Source organism: Peromyscus californicus, unplaced genomic scaffold, assembly GCF_007827085.1.
Source record: "Peromyscus californicus insignis strain IS unplaced genomic scaffold, ASM782708v3 Scaffold_5__1_contigs__length_169319896, whole genome shotgun sequence".
Taxonomy (NCBI): domain Eukaryota; kingdom Metazoa; phylum Chordata; class Mammalia; order Rodentia; family Cricetidae; genus Peromyscus; species Peromyscus californicus.
Window position 1 is genome coordinate 101689409 of NW_026294573.1, and position 24381 is coordinate 101713789.

General features: G+C 49.4%; 1 protein-coding gene across 2 annotated transcripts; it reads right to left on the reverse strand.

Annotated features, from left to right (window-relative positions):
- Window positions 1-8071: 8071 nt before the first annotated feature.
- On the reverse strand, window positions 8072-12930 carry Aldh1b1 (aldehyde dehydrogenase 1 family member B1). Of its 2 annotated transcripts, none has more exons than XM_052716021.1 (2): window positions 12832-12930; window positions 8072-10269 (listed from the first exon to the last, which is right to left on the reverse strand). In XM_052716021.1, the coding sequence occupies exon 2, from the start codon at window positions 10247-10249 to the stop codon at window positions 8690-8692; it is 1560 nt and encodes a 519-aa protein (XP_052571981.1). In that variant the 5' UTR covers window positions 10250-10269; window positions 12832-12930; the 3' UTR covers window positions 8072-8689. The 2 variants fall into 2 exon arrangements, with proteins under 2 accessions (XP_052571981.1, XP_052571982.1); XM_052716022.1 differs by lacking the exon at window positions 12832-12930 and adding an exon at window positions 12572-12794.
- Window positions 12931-24381: the final 11451 nt, after the last annotated feature.

Here is a 24381-nt window from a genome sequence, read left to right on the forward strand (position 1 = left end):
TGGCATTCTTTTTAAAGTTATCACTTCATTCCTGCCATGGACAGCTCCGGTGGCTCTTCTGCTCCTCCTCTTCCCCGTTGTGAGGAGATTTAGCTGTCGGGGGGTGGGGGGGGACCCTCTGCCAGACTCGGGAGCTGCTTGACCAAGATGTGCACTTGTTAACCCAGCATTCTCCCAGCAGATGGGCAGTAGATACCTGACGTCTGCTTGTCACACTGAAGAAAGGAAACCGGGTGTCATCTGTAGGTGGCGGAATCACACTGCAGTACAGTCCTTACCCAGGCAGAAGCCCCCACTCTCCATCCCGACCCCCTTAATGAGGAAAAGGAAAAAGGAGAGCATCTGCTCTCTGCTCTGCAGGTTCTAGGTGACTGCACACCCTTTCTTTGTTTCTTTCTTTCTTCCTTCCTCCCTCCATCTCTCCTTCCCTCCCTTCTTCCTTCCTTCCTTCCTTCCTTCCTTCCTTCCTTTCTTTCTTCCTTTCTTTCTATTTTTATTTTTTGAGATGGGGTTTCACTGTGTAGCCCTGGCTGTCCTGGAACTCACTCTGTAGACCAGGCTGGCTTTGAACTCAGAGACCCACCTGCCTCTGCCTCAGCAAGGCGCCCGGCTGCCTGCAGTTTTTTACCATCAGGGTTGGGGTCCCTCACTGTGGACAGGCCTGTAAGTTCACAAGACACCGTCCCCTGCATGGGCCCAGCCACAGCTGGAAAAGCAGGGATTTCTGCCCTCCCTGCCTCGATGCAATAGCCAGGCCCAGGAGCAGATGTTCTGCCAGAGGTTTTGAGCAGGACAGAACTGACAGAACTCAGAGCTACTTCCCTGGCTCACTTTCCCCAGGATGACCTTGAACCAGGGAGAGGAACTGCTGCCACACCCACTGGGCCTAAGGCTCTCCTCAGCTTCTGCTCACACTCTAGCTGCTCACGTCAGGCATTGTGTTTGGAGTTCTTGTTAGAACTGCATTTTCTACCTTTAATCCTAGCAGATCTGCCTCTGAAATGCTGAGATGTCACCTTTGTGTATTGTACATGCAGAGGGGAGGCAAGCCTGAGAATTTGGAAACATGTTATCTATGTGCATATTCACTGTATGACCCTGGGCAAGTCCCCTTCACTTGTGGGCCCCTGTGTCCTCCAGTGGATATGTGGGAACCCTTTCTTTGTGTAAAATCAGAAGTGAAATTCGAAGCTGCTGTCAGGGGCTGGGACTGCCAGGGGATCTGCTTGTGTCTACACCAGAGTTGGCCCTTCCTGCCCCTCTCAGCTCCCCCATCATGGTTATTATAATGTGTGAGAGTCTGCTGTCAATGTCCCTGTGAATTGAGTGGATAGGAGATGACATGTTCAGATGCTTAGTGGAATGACGTCAGAAGGATGTCACCTTGGAGACACCTGGCTATGGAGAAGGTGATAGACACACTTTGCTTACATGATGATAGTAACTGCAGCGTGCAGAATCACATGGTCACCTCAGCTCTGCGCTGGATGCAGGAGCCCCTGGTGGAAGGGATGAGTGTCGGGACCTTTTGGGGCTGGGTTATGTGTCACACTTGAGTGACGTAGGTAAACAATGCATGCTACATTGTCCGGAGTGTTCACCAATGTCCAAAAAAGTGGATCAGCATGATTGGTCCGCCCAGTGGCTTTTCACTCTGGGAGCTTCAAGGACCCCTTCTGAGAGCCAGAACACATGCCGTGACTGTCACCATCTGGAAGCACAGTTACCCACCTACGCACTCAACCCTGCTTGTGTAGATTTCATGATGTTGCACCCCTGCACCCTGATAATAAATGTCTTTAGGGGTGGACTCCTTGCTCCCTCCACCCTGGGAATGCTGCTTCAGATGCTAGATCCAGGTCCTACCCAGCCATCTTTGTCATCCTGTGTGCATCTTGCCCCCGTTTTTCTGCTTACATTAGCTACTTCCACCCTACCCTCCTCACCTCTCCCACCTGGGCTGTGGTTGCCTCTTTGCCTGGTCCCTATTTTCAGTTTTTTGTTTTGTTTTGTTGTTGTTTAGACACACGGTCTCACTGTATAGTTTAGGCTGACCTGGAACTCCATATGTAGCCCAGGCTGGCCTCAACTGACAGAGATCTGCCTGCCTCTGCCTCCCGAGTGCTGGGATTAAAGGCGTGCGCCACGCCACGCCTAGTCCTGCTTGCAGGGTTTTTGTTTTGAATATGTATGGGTATTTTGCTTGCATGTGTATCTGAGCACTACCTGCATGCAGTACTCACCGAGACCAGAAGAGGGCATCAGTTCTTCTGAAATTGGAGTTACAGATGGTGTGCGCAACCATGTGGGTGCTGAGAACTGAACCTAGGTCCTCTGTGAGAGCAAGTGCTCTCAACTGCTGAACCATCTCTCCAGCCCCCTACTTGTAGTTTTTAACCAGACTTAACCATCCACTATTCCCAGCCTGGTCCATCTGAGTCTCCTGAACTTGTATTTTCATACATTTTAGTGATGTATTCACTCACGCCTCTGTGCTCTCATCCCATAGACAGAGGGAGGGAGGGGATGGAGTACCGGAAGGTGCAAGTCACTAGGTAGGAGGATAGAATGTGAGCCAGGTTCCCGCCAGGTGCCCAGTGAGAGCTTTCTGAAGGCTAAGCCACCAGCTGCCCGAAAGAAATTAGAAAGAGATAACATTGACATAATTATAACATATTTTAAACTTGTTTTTTATTATTATTGTTGATGCTTACTATGCCCAATCCATAAACTCAGTTTATCATAGGCATGTATAGGAAAAAAAACATAGTATAAGTGAACTGGGAGATTAACGTGCTTGCTGCACAAGTGTGTGAGCCTGCGTTTGATCCACAGAACCCACATTAAAAAGCTGGCCATGGTGGTGCAAGCCTGTAATCCCAGAACTGGGGAGGTAGAGATGGCTAGATCCCTGGGGCTCACTGTCTAGACAGCTAAGCCTAATCAGCAAGCTGCCAGCCAATAAGAGACCCTGTCTAAAAAAATAAGGTCAGTTCTGAAGAATGACACTTGAGGTCCCCAGCCTTCCACAGGCACACACACTCATGGGTGCACCTGCATACCGTGTACCTTACACTTACTTATCTGCACAGATGTGTACACACACAGATGAAACAGTCTGAAAGGTGTCTTGTGGAGTCTTGGAGTATTCTCCACAGGGAGGGGTGCCACAGTAGTGCTGAAGCCTGTATTCAACTCCAGAGGTATTCACTTTTTGTGCTAAACCACTGAAGAGCTGGGTTTTAGTATGATGGATATTTTTCCAACAGGTTTTGCAATGAAATTAATTCCTATCTTTAGAAAATGCCGCCCTCCTGCCCCCCAAGATTGAGGATGTAGGCCAGACAATCAGAGTCATCCAGCGGGGACCAGTCTCCTCTAATGACTTCCCTTATTCTCAGCCTTCACTGGGGCCTCATGAACGTTAAACCAGAGAGTGTGTATTATGTGATATTTTAATTAATTAAGGGAAACCACATTGCTCTGGTGTCTGTGGCTTAATGAATTCAGGACATGGAGCCCAGCGCCATGCTTGCCACAGTGGCTGGGGCAGGGGGGCAACTTCTCTCCCCTGGAGTGTGAATTCCATTATAGGTCAGGGCTGCCTGTGAGCTCTGACTAGGTGGCCTCCTGGGTGAGAAGCGTCTGGTCCCCACAGACAGAGAGAGTTCTTGCAGTGCCCATCACTGGCTGGCTATAAAGTGCCTGGGAAGATGTGTCAGGCTAGATGGAGACACAGCACCATTTGACAGGAGAGACGTGTGTATGTCCACTAGGGTCCTGGAACCAGTGCCCTGTGGTCAGTGAGGGATGGTTGTATTGTGAGTATTTCTCTTCCAGTCTCCCTCCTCCATCAGTTGGGATGCATACACTGTTTGTCCAGTTCCCTGCTGCATCCCCAGCACCTAGCACCATTCCCAGCACACAGTGAAACACTTAGTAATTGTGTTGAATAAATGAATGGACAAGCAGGTCACCTTCCCCTTGTTCCTGAGCATGCTCCTCCAGCAAGGTTTCCTGTGTGTTTCCCCACCCCGGACAGGTTCTCATGTAGTCTAGGATATATCAGACTTGATTGCCCCGGCCAGCGGGGTGTCAACGGGGGCGACCCACCTGCGGGAGAGAATGAGAGGGACGGGGGAGACACGAAAGGAGGACAGCAGGACAGTGTGTTCTGATCAAGCTGCAAATTTTATTCTCCTCAGCAGGGCTTATATAGCATGAGAGGGGGCAGGAAGGAGGGAAGGGGTGCACGACGTGACCTGCTGTACGTGCAGGTGAAGGGCTACGTGCAAGTCGTGCAAGTCGTGAGGCTGCTAGGTGATAAGGTCACTGGTCAGGGCCCATTGTTCTGTTGCTATGCTACCTGACCTGCCTGACCTGTTCTTTATCTTCGGGGGGCATCTGGTTTAGGGTAGGGGCTTGTTCTCTGGCCTAGCTAGTACTTTTCCATGGTCCATGTTTGGTCTCTGACACTTGATATATGGCCAAAGATGACCATGAACTTAGGGTCCTCCTCTAGAGTGCTTGGATTATGGGTATGTGCCACCATGCCTGATTATATGTGGTACTGGGGACCAAACCCAGTGTTTCATGCATGCTAAACATATGCTCTGTTAGCTGAGCTATATCCCCAGCTCCAAGGCTTCCTTTTGCAGTAGCTGTAGCTGGCACCCCCACACAAACACACCTAGTTGCCCCAACCAAAGGGGGTACCTTTGACTCTCCTCTTGCACCAATCTGTCCTGGCTGATCAGGATCTCCCACTATGCCACACCCTGTTCGGCTTAGTATCACGTGGGCAGAGCAACAGTATCCTACACAATCTGCCCCAAGTCCATTGTCCACATGGAAACAGAGTGATCTTTAAAAATTTAATATGATCCTATCCCTTTGAGACTGCCAGGGTGCCAGGCAGCGGTGGTGCACACCTTTAATCCCTGCACTGAGGAGGCAGAGCCAGAAGGATCTCTGTGAGTTCGAGGCCAGCCTAGTCTACAGAGCAAGAGCCAGGACAGGCACACAGAGAAACCCTGTCTCGGAAAAACAAAAAACAAAACAAACAAAAAAAACCCCGACTGCCAGGGCTTCCTAGTGTGGGGCATGGCTTCCTTAGGGTGTGGGGCAGAGTGCTCCAACCTGACTACCTCCCTTCCCAGCCTCCCTGCTCCTGTGGGAACAGCCTACCTGTCTCTCCATCTCTGTGCTTCTTGCAGGCTCTGGCCTTCCCTCTCCCAGAAAGGCCTGCCCCTTCCCAGTAGCTGTGTCTCCTCCTTCTCATCCACCAGGATCTTGTGTCTCTCTTGTGCTGGGCCTTGCCCTGGGCTGAGCGGAGTGCAGCAGGCGGCAGAGAGGAAGTGGCCCAGGTTGTGTTAGCCCTGCCTAGCTGCTTAACAAATGCTGGGTGGCATCCCAGGGAACCCCTGAGGGCAGATGGGAGCTCTGGATGAGTGGTGCCTGTGGGTGCATCTCCCAGGGAACCCCTTAGAGCAGATGGGAGCTCTGGATGAGTGGTGCCTGTGGGTGCATCTCCCAGGGAACCCCTTAGAGCAGATGGGAGCTCTGGATGAGTGGTGCCTTGTGGGTGCTTGATAAGTACTTTCCTTTCCTGTCATGGCTCATGACATCTTGGCCTCTGCACTTGTCGCCCTATTCTGTAGCAGTCTTACTTACAGACTGAGCTCCCACAACAGTCTTGTCTGATTCGCTTTCTCCCAAGGGTCCCAGAGGACTTTTTTTCCTCCTTCAGATCAATCAATGATCTGAGCAAATTAGAAGTGAGGACCACCAGAGGTCAGCCTTGTACCCATAATGATACCAACCCAAGTGAAAGTTCCTCAGTGGCATCAAGCTGGTCAGGGCAGGTGGGACTGGAGCACCAGTGTGGATTGGGGGCCACAGACTTTAGCTTAGAGGTTTGATTAGATGGACTCCTAAATACACCCCTTTGTCTGGCCCCTAGAGCATGCTCATGGAAAACTGACCTCAACAGGCTGTTTATTAAACCTTCCGGAGCTAGAGAGATAGCTCCATGGTTAGGAGCACTTGTTCTCCCAGCAGATGTGAGTTCAGTTCCAGCACCCATGTCAAGCAGCCTGTAACTCCAACTCCAGGGCATTTGATGCCCTCTTCTGGCTTCTGCAGGCACCCACACCCACAGGGACAAACACGCACACAGGCACACATACATACACATAAATATGTCTTTAAATAAAAAAGTAAACCTCTCAATCTCCACCGCTGCTTACTGGAAAAATAAACAAACACTAATCAACTGCCTCGCTTTACAGTCCTGTTTTAAGGTCGAAGCAGCGTGTGAAGGCGCCCAGCACAGCACCTGACCAAGTACGAGCGTGGTGGGAGTCTGTGGAAAGGAGGAACGGAGGCATGGATGGCTCCCAAACTACAGCAGCTCTCACGGTTCAGGCTTGCGGGCCACATGCTGGACTGAAAGTTGATGACCAAGGAAACTCCCTTTCCTTGTCTGAGGGGATACAGTCTATCCTGGCAGGGGACCCATGACAGTGGGGTGTGAAGTGGCCTGTCACTCTGTGTCCACAGTCAGGAAGAAGAAATGAATAGTCATGCTCATCCGGCCTTCTTCTTTTTCCCTTTTTAATTTAGTCTGGATACCCAGGCCCTGAGATGGTACTAGCTGTGTTTAGGGTGGGTTTTCCCAACTTAGCTATAACGTCTCTGGGAGGCTGAGACAGCCAGTCAGGGTGACAGTGAGGATGAACCATCATCATAAGAAACCTTCACTACCGTGCAAAACGGGGTATGGCTGCAGTATGGCTGCAGAGATGGTTGCAATGGCCATCTTAAGAGAAATACACGGAGGATACTGAGCCAGGGTCATGTCTGCCTTAGAGAAATCTCACAGGAAGGGGGTCCTAGGAAGGGAGAAGAGAGACCCAAACAAACCCACAGTCCTCAAGAAGCCATTTCAGACCAACCCCAAGCCATGGCCATCATTACAATAGCGAAGGAAGGTGGAGATACAGTTCTGCTGGTAGAGATTGCTTCGCATGTACAAAGCCCTGAACTTGATCCACAGCACCTCTTGACATTGGCTGAGGTGGTGCACACCTAGAATCCCAGCGCTCAGGAGGTGGAAGCAGGAATATCAAAAGTTCAAGGGCATCCTCGGCTACATAGCAAGTTCTGAAAAACAAAATCATTTTGATGACAGGTTGTTGAAAAGATAACCAGGGCATAGCATTCACAGGGCATAGCATTCCCTGAGCATTCACAGACAGTAGCTTTCAGGGTATGACATTCAGAGAGTATAGCATTCACAAAGTGTAGCATTCACAGAGTGTAGCATTCACAGAGTGTAGCATTCACAAACTAGCATTCACAGACTGTAGCATTCAGAGTGTAGCATTCACAAACTAGCATTCACAGACTGTAGCATTCACAAACTAGCATTCACAGACTGTAGCATTCACAGAGTGTAGCATTCACAGACTGTAGCATTCACAGAGTGTAGCATTCACAGAGTGTAACATTCACAGAGTGTGGCATTCACAGACTGCAGCATTCACAGAGTGTAGCATTCACAAACTAGCATTCACAGACTGTAGCATTCACAGAGTGAAGCGTTCACAGGTATGGCATTCACTATGAGCAAACTTTAAAAACATGGAGTGATTTGTAAGCACCATGATCTACGACAACAGAGGACAAGGAGGCAGCTGGGCTTCAGCTTCTGACTTTGAAATGCAGGCCAGGATCTGCCATGACTACTACCATGGTATGTGTGTGTGTGTGTGTGTGTGTGTGTGTGTGTGTGTGTGTGTGTGTGTCTGTGTAAGCAACAAGAGTGGCAATAAATAGAGAACTCTGAGGAATGAAGCTAGCAAACCCCTCCTAGTGAGGTGGCTCAGCAGAGGTTAGGAGGGTGACAGTGGGGGCCCCTAAATGATATGAATTTGCTCTGGGCAGAAACTACAGCGTTTTCCCATGGGTCTTTGCACTTGGTCATCGGCCAAAAGAAATCAAAGAGAAGCCTAGAAACTGAGGCCAGAGACATTAAATGTTCAGGAGAAAGAAAAAAATTGAGACAGACTTGCAAATAGAGCTTATTTTAATTTTAAAATGAAATTAATTCCCACACCCTAATTAAGTGTATAATTTGACAGTAAATCGGTACAATTGCAACGTTGTGCAACCATGTCCACTGCCCAATTCCACAACATTTTCAAAACCTCCTCAAGAGGAGCCGATATCCATAAGCAGTCATTGCCCTATTCCCGTCCCCCAGTCCCTGCCAACCACGGATCTGCTTTCTACTACGGATACAGGTTTGGACATTTCAACAGGAAGCTGCCTCCTTTCATTTAGCATTCTGCTTTTGAGGCTCATTCAGGTTGCACCTGGATAATCCATCATTCCTTTTTTGTGGCTACAGTCAACGGCTTTAAATATACCTTCTGGAGACTCCTAAGGTTTCCTGGCGATAACTTGAAAGTCATCAGTGAGGTTGGGACCTGGGGACAAGGTGGGTAGCACTCTGAGCCCAGCTACCATCTCTGCTTTAAACAGAAGAGCTCTGATTTAACCACTTTATTTGTTGACACTCCTTGGAACACTTCATTTGGAACTCGGGCTAAAATCAATTTTTTCCATCCCCTGGCTAGATGTTGTGGCACCACAGGACATGGCTGGACCTCCAAGGTGGCCAATCTCAGGAGTTCTTCTCCGGAACCTTGATGGTGACAGTCTTCACCTCCGTGTAGGCTCTAAGCCCATCTTCCCCCAGCTCCCGCCCGTTGCCGGATTCCTTAAAGCCTCCAAACGGTGTGTGGCAGGTGACGATATTGTAGGTGTTCACCCACACAGTCCCAGCTTGCAGGGCCTGGCTGAAGTATATGGCCTTGTCCAGGTCTTGGGTGAACACAGCCGCAGCCAGGCCATACCTGGTGTTGTTAGCTCTCTCAATCGCTTCCTCAATCTTCTTGAACTTGAACAGAGGCTGCACAGGCCCAAAGATCTCCTCCTTGGCAATCTTCATGTCATCCTGCACGTCCCCAAAGACTGTGGGCTTGATGAAGAAGCCACGATCCCCAAAACGCTCCCCACCACAGAGAAGTTTTGCCCCCTCCTTCTGACCAAGCCGGATGTAGCCCAGGATTCGTTCAAACTGCTCCTTGTCCACCTGAGGCCCCTGCTGGGTGTCCAGCTCGAAGGGGTTCCCTACTTTCCTCTGCTTGGCTTTCTCCACGGTTCTCTCGAGAAACTCGGGATAGATGGATTCTTCCACAAATGTCCGTGAGCCTGCGCAGCAGCACTGGCCCATGTTGAAGAAAAGGGCTTCGTGACACTGCTCGACAGCATGACCCATGTCAGCGTCTGCCAGCACAATGCTGGGGCTCTTCCCGCCCAGCTCCAAGGTGACTCTCTTGAGGTTGGAATCACCAGCCGCTTTCTGGATCAGGTGGCCCACCTCGGTGGAGCCGGTGAAGGCGACTTTATCCACATCCATATGCTGGGCTATGGCTGCTCCTGCCGTGGGGCCATAGCCAGTGATGATGTTCACCACTCCTGGGGGAAACCCTGCCTCCTTGATGAGGGAGGCCAAGTACAGGGCAGAAAGTGGGGTTTGCTCTGCCACCTTCATGACCACGGTGTTGCCTGTGGCAAGTGCTGGGGCCAACTTCCAGCCCTGCATGACCAATGGGAAATTCCATGGGATTATCTGGCCACAGACACCCACTGGCTCATGCCGGGTGAAGCAGAAATGCTCCCCATCCATAGGGATGGTCTTACCGTGCCACTTGTCGGCCCAGCCAGCAAAGTAACGGTACACCTTGATGACTTCATCCAGGTCCAAGACATAAGACTCCTGGAATGGTTTCCCATTATCCAGGGTCTCCAGTGAGGCCAAGTACACGCGATCCCGTTCCACAAGGTCAGCCAAGCGGTTCAACAGCCGGCCCCGCTCTGAGGCATCCATCCTGCGCCACGGGGACCCCAGGCGGAAGGCCTCCCGAGCGGCTTTCACAGCCAGATCCACATCTGCCCGGTCACCTTCGGCCACATGCCCAATGACCTCGCCTGTGGTGGGGTTCACTGTGGGGAAGGTCTTTTTGCTGACTGCATCATGCCACTCATTGTTGATGAACAGCTTGTTGTAGCGAATCTCTGGGTTTGGGATTGGGTTCGGGAGAGCAGCTGCGGTCGAGTACGAGGTAGTTCTGCCCTGGAGGCAGAGCAGCCGGGGAGTCAAGAGTCGGATGCTCAACATGCTGAGAAACTTGGAGCCGACTGGAAAAAACACGGTGAACAGGTGAGAGTGGGCGGGGCTAACCAAGGGGCGTGGCCTCCTAAAACACAGGCTGTGGGGTCCAAAGGCCTGAATAACTCTCTAGGCTACCCATCATGTGCCTCTCAAGTCTGGCCCGCTCTCTCACTTCTTCTGGGTCTCTTGTCAAACATCACCTGCTCTGCAAGGTCCTTCTTGGTCCTCCTGCTGCTGTGTCCGGGACCTAGAGCTGACCTATGGCTCATCACAATTTCTGCATGGAAATTGAAGGTGCTAATGAGGCATGCTAGGCATGAAGCTGTATGTGGATAGATAGAGCGTTTGAGAAAAAGCCCACACTATGGAAACCCTTGGTCCTCTGTGCACCTTTATGTTTGAGCAGCTAAACCTCTTCTCTCCAGCCCTGCCCCCTCCTCTTTAGAAATGAGCCGTCCCTTAATAGCCTGCCTGCCTCTGCTTCTGCTATAACTGTGTGTTTCTGCTCAGTTCCCTGTCTGGGAACACAAGAATCAGGAACTGGGACAGGGATATAGCCCAGCTGCTAAGAATTCTTCCCTAACACGCACAAAGCCCTGGGTTCAGGCACTGATGGGGCTCATCCCTGTAACCCCAGCACTTAGGAGGTGGAGACAGGAAGATCAGGAGGTCAAGGCCATCATTGGCTACATAGTGAATTTGAAGACAAACTCTGACACATGACAGATTCCGTCTGAACAAACAATAACAAAAACAAACCAACCTTGGAACACCGGAACTGCCCTCTGGCCCACCACATTGTTGTTTCTCAGTCTCACAGGCCACACACAGATTTTACATGTGTGTGTTAGTACGGCTAAGCTCCTCCGGGGCAGGGATCTCTGTTGCTGTCATTCCATCCACTGCTAGTGTTACAGACTCAGAGGGAAGGGACACTGAGGAACAGAATTTCCCCCGGAAGCCCCATTCTGAGAATGACAATACTCTGGAGCCTCAGAAGATACTCAGAGTTCCAATAATTTGTATCACAGCTAAAATCTGCATAAGCACACCTCCTGGCCTCTGCTTCACCTTTCCTATAAAATTTTAGTGTGGCTACAGGCAAAGCCAAGAGAAACTAAGAACTTTTCTTTCCTTAGTTCTGGCTAAATCTGGCTGGATGCTATAACTCCCGACTATAACCAAACAAGCACTTGGGAGTCCAAGGCCAGCCTGGTCTTCAGAGACTCCGTCTCAACAAAACAAACCAGCAACACAAACACTTATTTATCCCTTTACTAATTCTGCTCTCCCATCAGATTCAGGCCTCTGGTTATGTTTGGTCCTGATGCCTAGAATAATGCCCAAGACACGGTAGCTACTCAATAGACACACAGAATGACAGGCAAGGGAACGTAGAGATTTCCACAAAGGCCACTGAGGAACTGGCCTGGGATCTGAGCAAGAACCCTAGAGATCTGGGACTTTGGTTCCCTCACCTGTAGAGCCCCCTAGGGTGACGTTGAATGGGGTCTTCCCTGTATAAAATCTGACACACCTCACTCGGGTGGGCATCGGACTACTCAAGGTCTTGGAAACCAGCCTGGCACAGCCCGAATCACAGTGGGAAGGGGCTGAGCCTTCTGGGGTACAAGTCAATAAGTGGCTGAGACAGGTCTGTGTATTGTCAACCAGCCTCTGAAAACAGCAGACTTTACAACAACTGCGATAATTCCCTCAACGACTGTTAAGTAGAGTTTCTAGTTCCTACTCAGTTATACAGTTAATCTCTGGCCAGGACAGAATCATTGTGCCTTTTCTGTCTCACGTGAGTCTTGCTCCACCCAGCAGCAAAATGTAATTGCACCAACCTGACCCCTGACCCCCAGCACTTTCCACCCTCTCTCCCATGTGCAGGGAGAGGAACAAAGAATTCATTCAGGAAAGCAAGACTCCAGCTAGGTCCCTAGCCACACAGAAATCAATGTTGATCCGAAAGCCTTCTGTGTGTGTGTGTGTGTGTGTGTGTGTGTGTGTGTGTGTGTGTGTGTGTGTGTGTGTGTGAAGTGAGGTTGGAGGAGGGCTAAGGGGACAGGAACGAGGGTGGTCCCAGGTAAAGGGTAGCCTCTTAGGTCACACCAAGACTCTGCGCTCAGGATCCAAGCCACTGCTTTCATTTTGCGCATAGTAAAATCGCTGGTCACAGGTTATTCCACTTTACTCTAAGAAAGTACAGAAGCCTCTAATCCTTAGATTCCCAAAGACCTAAGTTTGCGTTTCCTCCCGAATACCGGATGCTCGGTGCCCACTGATCTAAAGGCCTGCAGTCGGGGACCCGGGAACACCCACCCGAGCGAAGGGTGCTCGGGTCCCAGCCTCTCCACTATGGCCAGTGGCTCTCGCGACAGTGGGCCAGGTGGGCGAGGGTGAAGGAACAGAACCAAGATGAGGTTTGGAAGGTCTGTGTTCTCCCAGCCCATCCAGTGTCCCCCAGGGACAGATAGGAACGGGGAGGGAAAGGGCCCTGCAAATACACCCGGGGGAGACCTGCCTTTCGGGGACCGAAGGGGTGGCGTGCCCCAGCGCGGAGGGAGGGCGGCGGTAGCTACCTGCGGCTGGCTCGGGCTCAGAATCGGAGTCTCAGGATCAAGTCCTAGCACGGTTTAGCGTTCTCGGGTCTGTCCTGCTGCGGTGTGGCCCCGCCTCCGAGCATCCGCTGGGAAACCAATGAGGTTCCGCTGCCTGCTAAGCTCCGCCCGCTCCCGGCACCGCCCACTACTGAGGAGACTTGGCCCGGCACCCAGATTTCCTTTCTCGCCATCCTAGGCCCAGCCTCCTGCACCCTCCAGAGGTCTCTGATTGGTCTCCCTTGAAGTATGAGGCTCATGTCTGAGAGCCGAAGGACATAACTTTGGCAAAGGAAAGAGGGACCCAAAGAGGGGCAGGGTTTTCCCAGGATCACAGCCCGGCTCCATCCTGGAGACCAGTCCTTAAATGTCAATCATTGACAGACCTAGTTGATGGAGTGATGATTGATCAGCACTATTGAGCCTGTTAGACTAGAAAAGTACTGAAAATTCCAGCTCTGAGAATCACGAGCAGATCGAAGACACTCCAAACAAAAACGGGCAACGTTGTTTATTCTACACTCCTCATTAGTCTCTGTTTTTGAACTGAGGATGGACGGTTGGGCCAAGACACTGAGAGGTTTGCAGGAACTGGAAATTTTAAAAATGACACACATTTAAAAACCAACCTACAGTGCAGTCAAGAAGACAATGGAAGTGACTCCCATGGGGAAAGGTTGGAGGCCATATCGTGTGAAGAGCCCTGGATGTGTTAGGTAGCTAGTTACAAATTAGCAGAGTTGAAGGTCATCGGGAATGGGGACACCACCCTCATAATCAACAGCTTATAGGATCAGACTTGAAACTGCGGGACTTTATTACGGGTCATAGGAGTGTGATCTTTGTCATAGCTCTGATCCTGGGTGAAGACAGTACTCTGCACCGCCTGGGGTTGGGGTGGGGTGTCATTAATAGATATCTAAACAACTATCTTACAAGATATTGCTTAGCTTCAAGCTTTCTGGTAAAGAGCAAAGACATACCATTCTCCCTTCTTTTAATAGTGAATCCAAGTGGACTTGTCTATCACCTGGACAGACATTTCTCAGAAACAGCTGCCTGCTCTAGAGACTTGAGAAATACTATAAAGCCTCCCCAGAGATGGGTCAGCACAGTGGTCTCCGACCGCTGTCCTGCTCTCACCCTTAGGAGCGTTCTGCTCTCCCATGGTTCCTTTGGCCGTTACCTAATCCCGTACTGCTCAGTGATAAACTTTACCAACACTCTACACTTGGTGTGTCTCTTCTAGATCTTTCCATGGAAGTCACAAGGACCAGGGAGGCAAGGAGAGGCTGGTGCAAGATCCTGGGGGGTGAAAGCCCTGGAATATTCACCCTTTAGAATCAAGAAACAAATTATGCCCTCCAAGTCTCTGAAAATCAAGACCAGACAGGGTCTGTGGAGTGCCAGAGGGCAAAGCCAGATCAGTGAAGGGGCGTTTCGGGGCACCAGGAGAAAAACTTCAAAGCAAGAGCAGGGCTGGGCATGTAGCTCACCTGGTACATGTGAGCTTTGAGTGGAAGCACCAGTGGTGATGGGACAGAGCTCAGAAATGCCCCCAACACTCTGGGGAATTTCCCTCCTTGGGGACTTCCACTCAATTAAAGCTAGACCCTTGACTACGAAGGAGAGGGGAGTTTCAATGTAGGTAAGAGTTAGGACATGCTTTATATTTAAGTGGAGGCTTTCAGAGAGAAAGACTCACAGGAAAAGGACCAAACACACCCAAGTGTAGATATAGGATTCTCAAGGAAGGGTCTCATTAGGTGTCTCTACAATGGCCATACACACATGGGTGGATGGATAGATAGATAATAGATAATAGATAATAGATAATAGATAGATAGATAGATAGATAGATAGATAGATAGATAGATAGATAGATAGATAGATATGACTCTGTGGTCCAAGTTACCTTGTTCAAAGGATGTAATTTACAATAAGGCGTAAAGATGAAGAAAAGTTTAAAAAACAAGTAGGAGTATTTGAGCCAATCTACATAGTGACCTTGACTTAAAGAATTTTTCTCTGTAAATGAAACTCTAAGATGGTTTTATAAGCTGCATTGCTAGGAGTTAGAGATGAGAAGGGAATGCTAACACAGTTCAGCTCAAGGCCACGGACATTCCAGCCCTAAGGAAGCAGAATTCTTGGTTGTTTTGAACATCCTGTTTGGGATGTCTTCAGGAAAAGGAGCATCGCCTCTCTAGGCATTCTGGGTTCCATCAGTAGTGTTGAAGTTTATTGACTCTCAGCCAGCAGGACACTCAAACTGGATCCCCGGGGGAGAGGTTTCTGGCCTGTCTTCCTATCCTTCACACAACTAAACACAAAATCAAACAAAGCAGGCCTGGGAAGGTCTGCCTTAAAAGGTGGATGCTCTCCTCATTGGAGGAGAATAAGAAATCTAGACATCCCTACAGATAGACATTTATTTGTTAGAATCCTGCGGAAGGGAACATCAAACAAGGATGAACTAGGCAAGTGGCTCCTCAGCTCAGCTGTGGGTCAGAGCTGCATGAGGAAACGGAGCAAATTATCATCCCCAAGGCTTATCTTCATCTGTAGGTTTTGTTTCTTATCTTCAGGTTCAAGGTCACTAGATGAGATGAGAGCCAAGGATTTTTTTTTTTTAAGTTCCCCATATATGTCTGATGATCAGATGTGTAGCCATGCTTAGGAAGTACAGGTCTAAGTGTTCTTTGTGGATTCTGTGAGTGCATCGTAATTTTTCCAGAAAAAGATTTTTTCCTGTGAATGTTTTGTGTTTAAATTCCAGCACACCCACCCCAAACACTTCATAAGTGGGCGGGCATCAGAATTCACCAAAGTGGTTGGTTCTCTTGTAAAAGCATTAAACAAGTTTAAAAAAAAAAAAAAAGAACATTTTTTCTTAAATGTTTCTTAGATTTAAATTTATACAATGAGCACTAAAGAAAGGTGAATGACTTCGAGATGAAAAGTCAAAAATAAAACTCAATGAAAATAGCTAAAGGTGCAAAAGAAAAATGTGCAAAACCAGGTTAGCCCGAGGTTTTCAGCCGCGTTATGAACCACGAGAGGAGACAGGTCTGGAAGTACACTGGAGCAGCGCTTCCTGACAGGACATAACCGGGATTTTAAGATTTCTCATCACAGTCAGATGCTAATTAACCGGGCTTTCAGGATCACACTTCCTGGTTGGAGATGATGACCTTGAAGCAGCTGAAGACAAAATTCACAAATTAGTTCTGCAGTAGACTGGCTATTTTCAGGGATTTTTGGATTTTTTTTTTTCTTATTAAAAAGCCTGTAACAGATATTGGGCCTGGTGCCACTGACAGTGTTTGGTTGAAAGGATTGATGGGAAAAGGGTGAGCTAACACGAGCCCCAGGGGAGTCATAACACCAGAGAATGTGCACTGAGGGTGTGTTTACACTGAGCTGATTCAGGGAGGGCAACAATCTCTATTCCCCAGCCTTTTAGAGCCTTCTGAGTCTAGGAAATAACTGAAGATTTCCAGCTCTGAGGCTCGTGGGCAGATCAGAATCCAAACAAAGAAGGCCGGTGAACTCCATGGTTGTTTCTGTATTGACCCCATTATTCTCTGTGTCAGAATCAGGATGAGCAGCTGGGCCAAGACACTGAGGATTCTGCAGGGACTGGACATTTTTAAAATAAAGATGCTTTCAAAAATCCAGAGGTGTGGTGGCAGAGGGCAGGCAGATCTCTGAGTTTGAGGCCAGACCCTGTCTCAAAAACTAAACAAACCAACAAACAAAGAAACTAGGACACTGATTCATTCATAGGGCTTGTAGACATCTGAGCTCATGGCTATAGGAGGATTTTTTCTGTCCTGCCTGCCAGCTCCCAAATCATGACACGGAAACTTATTATTAATTATGAAAGCTTGGCTGATAGCTTAGGTTTGTTTCTAACTAGCTCTTATAACTTAAACTAACCCATATCTTTTAATCTACGGTCTATCTACCACGTGGCTTTTACCGGTATCCCCATTTTGTGTGTCCGACTCTTCTGCTTCTGGCTGGCTTCTTGTCTCCGCCCTTCTTCTTCCCAGGGTTCTCTCTGCCCCTAAGATCCCGCCTAGCTATTGGTTGTTCGTCTTTTTATTAAACCAATCACAGTGACATATATTTACACAGTGTAAAGGAATGTTCCACAATGCATGGCCTTGACTGCAGAACAAGGCAGCTAGTCAACAGAGTTCTGTTGTGGGGACACACCGATGATTATGGTGGACAAGCCTTTATTTTGATTGTCCGGCACCTTTCTTTTCTTCTGGAAATAGTGTGTCCCCTTTATCTCAGGCATACACCTGGTGAGAATGCCCCATCCTACACATTCTGGGTAACTTGTTAAAGTTTCCTATTCTGCGTTTATAACCCACTCCCCAGCAATGCCCATGCTGAAGGACAAGCAGGGGCCAGAGAAGCAGGAGAGGGCTGATGCACAGGCCTTGAAGTGGGAGGAGCCAGGCTGCATGCAAGGAAGTGAGGGAAGACAGTTGTGGTAGAATCCAGAAGGAAGAGGCCAATTAGAAGAAGAGGGAGGGGGACCAGACCATGGAGGACCCTGGAGATGAGACAAGAGCTCTGACTGGTGATCCTACCCTGGAGGAGCTGGAAGGACAGTGGAAAGCCGAGCTAAAGAAATGCAATAATCTATGAGACAAATTGTACTAGTTTCTTTGCTTACTGCTGTGACCAAACAACTTAACAAAAGAGAAGGGTCCATTTTGGCTCATGGTTGAGAGGGTTTGACCCATCATGACTGGGAAGCCGTAGCAGTGAGTGCCACTTTTAACTGCAGTGAAGTGTAACTTTACATCAGACCAGCAGTCAGGAAGTAGTGAGCTTGGGACAGAAGCTGAGACCAGATATAACCCTCAATGTCTCCTCCAACCCACTTCTTCCAGGAAGGCCCTACTCCACAAAGGATCCACAGCCTCCCCAAGTAGTGCTGCTATGTGGGCTTCGAGTATCCCAACACATGAGCCTGTGTTTTATATTCCGAACTGAACACCCCATCTAGTAGGGATGAATGCCATGCTCTGTGTCAGCAGAAGGATCCTGAGTTCATCCCTGGACACCTTGGAGAAGATGACTGATGGCTGGCTATTCTTGGTTGTCAACTTGACTACATCTGGAATTAATTAAAACCCCAAAATATAGGGGTGCACCTATGAGGGATTTTTTGCTTAATTTGAGCTGGGAAACTAATCTGGATCTTTGAGGTAAGAATACATGCCTTTAATCTGGATCTTTTGAGATGGGAAGACCCACTTCTAATCTGGACCATGCCTTCTGCTTGAAGCCTATATAAGGACATGGAAGAAGGAAGTTCTTAGAGTCTGATTCTTCAGGATTCTGGCATATACTGAAGACCAGCTGAGACATCCAGCCTTGTGGACTGAGCTACTGGATTCTTGGACCTTCCATTCATAGGCAACCATTGTTGGATTAGCTGGGCCACAGTCTATAAATCAGTCATTCTTATAAATCTCGTGTGTGTGTGTGTGTGTGTGTGTGTGTGTGTGTGTGTGTGTGTGTGTGTGTGTGTGTGTGTGTGTTGTGTGCAGTTGGGGGGAGAGAGAGAGAGAGAGAGAGAGAGAGAGAGAGAGAGAGAGAGAGAGATTCGTTCTATAAATTCTGTTACTCTAGAGAACCCTGACTAATACAATAACCTCTCAGCCAAGCCATCTATCAATCAGAATCAACCATTTACTAACGGTCCTTGGCTATTCTGTATGCTCCTATGCCCTGGACAGCTTTAGGAAGGGTGAGCATCTGGTTTCTAGTTGGATTGTTAAGCTCCTCTGTAGATTCCATGGTGCAGCTAGGTTTGTCAACTACCGCCATAAGACCAAGTCACCAATACAGATGGGCATTTTTCTGTCATTTGGGAGAAGTTCAAAGGTGGGTCTGCCCCACCCCAAATCTGAGGGCAGAGTCTGAGAAAGGAGGAGGGCCGGGTGCCTTAATCCCGAGTGCAGGCTGGAAAAATCACCTGGGTTGCTGTTTGTGTCTCTTATTTGTTCCCTAGGTAGATGGGGGATTCCGTCATGGCACCAGGCTAGCAAGTGTTGAGAAGGAGTGGTGCTGGTAGTTGATTGGCACAGAGGGGCTCATGGGACTGCTTCTAATTGTGAGAATATTTAAACTTCTTCTTAAGAAGTATTAAAAAATAAGAAAAGGCTGGGTGGCGGTAGTGGTGCTATGCCTTTAATCCCAGCACTGGGGAGGCAGAAGCAGGTGGATCTCTGTGAGTTCCAGGCCAGCCTGGGCTACAGAGAGAGTTCCAGGACAGCCAAAGCTACACAGGGAAACCCTGTCTTGATAAACAGACAACAAACAGAACAAAACAAAAAAACAAACAGAAAAGAAAAGGTTATAATCTCCAAATCAGTAAATGTGTCCTCTTTGTGTGAAGGCTCAAAGGTAGACTTGCTACCTTTGCAAGCCTTATGATTATGCCTGGGGGTCCAGTCTTTATTTAAATCCAAAGTTAACTATTATATAACAATGACTCAATAGACAGAGTGTCATGACGGGCAGGAGGCTCGGTGTCAGCGCCTGGGCCCTGGGCCCCACAGCAGCCTCTCCAGCTTCTTTACCACTGTGGGGGGGGAAAAAAAAGGGACAAAGAGCCACTAGAAGCCCAGGGCCCAGCAAAATAAAGCTGTTAACAAATGTTCATTGCAGGCTGAGCCCCGAGGTCAGACACCTTGAACCCTGCACATCTGCTGCCTGTGAAACCCTGCCAGCTGACTTTCCCAGCCCGTTATCAGGAGCTGTTAGGGCCCTGGTTGAAGTACAAAGCATTGGCAGGGACCCAGTGTATCTTTACACATCTGCTGATTGAGCTGGCCTGAAAGGCTGCTCTATCACTAACGGCATTGCCAGGGCCTTTTGGATCCAGCAGAGCTGAAGTGGAGGTGTCAGCGGGAAAGCAGTGAGTGGCAACTCAGAATGTCCTTCCCTTCCACGGTGGTCTCCGGCTAGATCGTTCTGGTTCAAAGGCTGTTGCCTCGGCCCAGCCCCTACCAGACCCAGCAGCTTCCACATTAGCAAGCATCTGCCATCCCTGCGCCTCCCTTCCCTCAGCTCCTGTCACTGCCGGTGTGCCTAGGCTGGGCCCTGAGCCAGGCATTGGCAGTGTGGAGATGGAGCCCGTCCTCAGGTAGCTCACAGATTAGGAGGCAGACAGACGCAGAAATTAGCAGGTCTCTCTCTCACGGTGTGAGAAAGCCCGGTGGTGCCAAGAAAGCAGAGAAATAGGAAGTGAGACCAAACCACAACATAGAGCCTGGCGCAGTCAGGGGGAAGGCTTCCGCAGGAAGGGAGGCTGCAGCCGAATCTGGAAAACTGAATGCGGAGAAGACAGAGCTGCAGGGACCCAGGGCCACGAGGAAGAGGGAGCTTGGTGGCTTGGAAGGGGGTGGGGTCCTTGGAAAGGGGAGGGTCCTTGGAAGGGGGAGGAGCTCCTCCTGGCAGGGTAGTGTAGTGTAGCATGACAGTGGGTTGAAGACAGAAGAGAGCCCAGGCCCGGACAGTAAGAAGAACAGACCGGCTGGGCGGTGGTGGTGGCATGCTTAATCCCTGCACTCGGGATCCAGAGCCAGGCAGATCTCTGTGAGTTCGAGGCCAGCCTGGTCTACAGAGCGAGATCCAGGACACCAAAACTACATAGAGAAACCCTGTCTTGAAAAACAAACAGAAGAAGAAAAAGAAGGAGGAGGAGGAGGAGGAGGAGGAGGAGGAGGAGGAGGAGGAGAAGAAGAAGAAGGAGAAGAGCAGATCATGAAGGGCCTGATATGTCAAGCTGAGGTGTTTGAGAGTCACACTGGGAGGAGGTGAGAGTTAGGGTCATCTTTGAGCATCAGAGACCCCAGCAGCCATGGCTAACTTCAAATGGGAACGATGTCTTGAAATAAGCCCACAGCAGAAGTGGCGGAAGGCATAGGTCAGTGATTTGAAAAGGTATGCCCTCTCTCCAGTTTACTATGCTGTTGTCTCCAGTCACGGGCACTGTCTTCATGACCCAGCACAGCTGCTAGCCACCTTCCAGGAGGCGGGATGCAGGGAGGGATGGGAAGGCACACAGCAAATTGCGCAAGCCAATTGCTCCAAAGGAAACATTCCCACTAACTCTCCCCGCTTACTTCTCATTGGCCAGAGCTTCGTTACATGGTCTTCATGGCTATAAGGAAGGCTAGGAACTGTGGTCTTTGTTTGAGGTGGCCAAAACATTGGGACTTGCATTTCTGTGGACACAGAAGAAGCTTTGCCGAAGACCTTTCTCCTCTGCTGTGAGGACCAGAGTTATCAGCTTCACCTGACAGAGAACGACCCTTGAGGCTCAGAGAGAAGACAGTTAGCCCAACTGGTCCCTCTAGAGCTCAGTACTGCACGTCACACTTCAGAGGCACCAGGCAAGCTGTGGAGACAACTGCCCTAGTGCTGGGTGTCATCTCGTCAAATCCTGCTCCCGAGTTCCCTGACTCAGTGGGTCCATCAGGAGAAACACTGTCCCTAAAGGAGTCCCTTGATGACAGATTCCTGGTCCAGTAGATTCAGATAGGGATCCAGGATCCACGAGAGCTTCTGGCCAGACCTCACCATTGGTAGAGATGGAAAGACTGAGGTCCAGTGTATTAGTGACTTTTCCTATAGCTGTGATAAAATATCCTGATCAAAACCTTCAGGAAGGATGAGTTTCCTCTGTGACACAGTGTGAGGATGCCACCCACGTGTCAGGGAAAGCATGGTGGCAGGAGCTTGAGAAGGATGGTCACATTGTGTCTGCCAGTCAGGAAGCAGAGGGGAGATGAATGATGGGGTTCACACTGCCTTCTCGTTTTCATTCACCCAGGCAATTAGGGTGGGGCTTCTAAGCTCAGCTAACGCAATCTAGAAAACTCTCTCACAGAGGTGCCCAAAGGTCTGTCTCCAAGGTGATTTAAAGTCTCATCAAGTTGACAGCGTTGACCACCACACAGGGTGGGGTAGGGGGCTCGTGATGAAGGGCCTGGACTGTGGGCACCAGGTGCAGTGTATTGATCCTTCCACATTGCTTGGTGTGATGTTTAGACAACCTTTTTAAACAGCCAGCATCCTGGTGAAGCTTCAGCTACAGATTGACAGAATGAATTGTCCCAGGGTTGGAATAACATATAAGCTCCCCGTTGCTCGTCTGTTTACATAGGTTACACATCATGGACTATTTCTTCCCAAGAACAGAATGCTGGGCCTGACAGGAAAGAGAGACCCACAGAGGAGAGTAGGCATAAGGTGTGGGGGGAGCATGGCCACCTGGATCCCAGGCTATCAGCCTCACTGTGTATTCTATTCCCTTCATGGGGAGGCTATGAGATGAATTTCAGATGTGAATAAAGTCTTTCTCAGAAGGCTGACTACAAACTAGGTGAAAGAAGCTACTTGACCCCATCCCTTGGTGACCCCTGAGAGGTCAAAGGGCTCTCAGCTTCCCCTCCTTCCCAGCTCTGGTCCCAGGCTGAGGGAGCCTAGAAACTTTCAGGAGGAAGAGATCTACAGAGACCTGGAGGCAGGAACGAGGCCTCTGCCAGGTCAGGTGAAATCCTTCACGTGCTGGAGGAAAGAGTTGGGTTACAACCAGCTTCTCCAACCAAAACTCCATGCTAGAAGGGGGGGGGGGGGTGCTGCAGGCCGCAGGAATATATCATAAGAACTCAGCTGGTTATGATGGCAAAGTCACTACCTGGAGGAATCAGGGAATTCCTCCAGAGGAAGCCAAATCCCAAGGAGTTTTTGGTGTTACTTGGCTTGTTATATATCAGCTGTATTCTGTTATGAAAATCATGTGTGCCTTCATAGTTTTCCCAATTGATTTTTCCCTAAGGACTAACAGTGTGGACTGATCACTCTCTGGACATACACATTCCAGGTATTTGGAGAACAGCCTCAGGAAAGGCTTTCTCTGGAATCAGATATCTCCCCTAGCCATTTTCAAGGACTAAAGGAGACACCACCCAGGCGGTCACCCAACTTCCGAGGACTAACAGTGATAACCACCCACAGGCGAGTCTCCTGACTTAAGGTAAATTCCACAAGGAGACACCACCCAGGTGGTCGCCCAATTTCTGAGGATTAACAATGATAGCAGCCCACAGGCAAGTCTCCTGACTTAAGGTAAATTCCACAAGGAGACACCGCCTAAGTCAGGTGGATGTTAAGTAATAGCTTTACACAATTTAGCTCGGACCCTCCTTTTATATACCGGGACTTCCAGGGCAGAGGACAGAGAAGAGAAAAGAGAATGGAAGAACTAGATGGGTAAGAACTTGAGAGGAACAACTGAGATGGGGAAGAACTAGATTGAAGGGCTAGAAGAGAGGACTAGAGGAACAAGATGGAAGCTGAGGAAGAGCCAGATGGGGAAGAACAAGATGAGGAAGAGCCAGATGAGAGAGAAGGAGACGGGAGAGGAGCTGACAGGGGAAAGAACTAGATAGATGAGAACCCAGAAGGGGCAGAACTAGATGAAGGAATTAAGATAGAACCTAGAGGGGACAGTAGATAAATATAGAGAAATCAGGCAAGAGAGGAGCTAGATAGACATGAGAGCAGAATAGAAGCTGTGTAGAGAGAGAACTATCACAGAAAAATAAAGTGTATGAACTAAGGAGTTTGGTGTACATAGATTCATTTCTTTTCATCAAAGATTAATTATCAGCTGGTTGTAGATTCTTCCCGGACCCTGGGAAGGGACTATCGAGGGGCTGGACCCCCCCTAGTCCCCGATGGGGGGGGCAGTAGTGACAGATTAGGGCACCCTAAGTTCTGCCATTAATGGGAGGAATAGCCTCCTGGGAGGCCTGGAAAGTGCTACAGCCTGTGGAGGACCAGTGCCAGACCCAGGTGAGAGTCTCCACACACTGAATCGCAGGATATCTGACCCTGGCTGGTCAGCCAACAGAAGCACAGAGCCTGGTCCTGCGTCTCTCTGCCACACTGGGCCAGGCTTCACTCTATCAGTTTGTTTTTGGCTTGTTAAGATTTGTTCACTTTATGTGTACACGTGTTTTGTCTACATGTGTGTGTGTGGATGTGCCTGATGCCTGATGAGGTCAGAAGAGGGCATCAGGTCCCCTGGAACTCAAGTGACAGGTGGCTATGAGCCACCTTGTGAGTGCTTGGGATTGAACCCAGGTCCTCTACAAGAACAAGTGGCCCTAATCTCTGAGCCACCTCTCCAACACCCTCATTTATTTTACTTTTTAATTTGGAATTTGTTTACTTGGGGGTAGGGTACATACATGCGCCACAGTGGTGTGTGGAGGTCAGAGGACAACTCATAGGGGTCAGCTCTCTCTTTCCACCCTGTAGATTTCAGGGTTCAAACTCAGGTCTTCAGACTTGGTAGCAAGTGCCTTTACCCACTAAGCCATCTCAACAGCTCCATGGCTTCACTCCTTCACATGCCAATTGTGTGGAGGTTTAGGGGGAGGGGGCTGGGATGTCTGAGCTGGGGAGGAGCTGCATCCCAGGCTC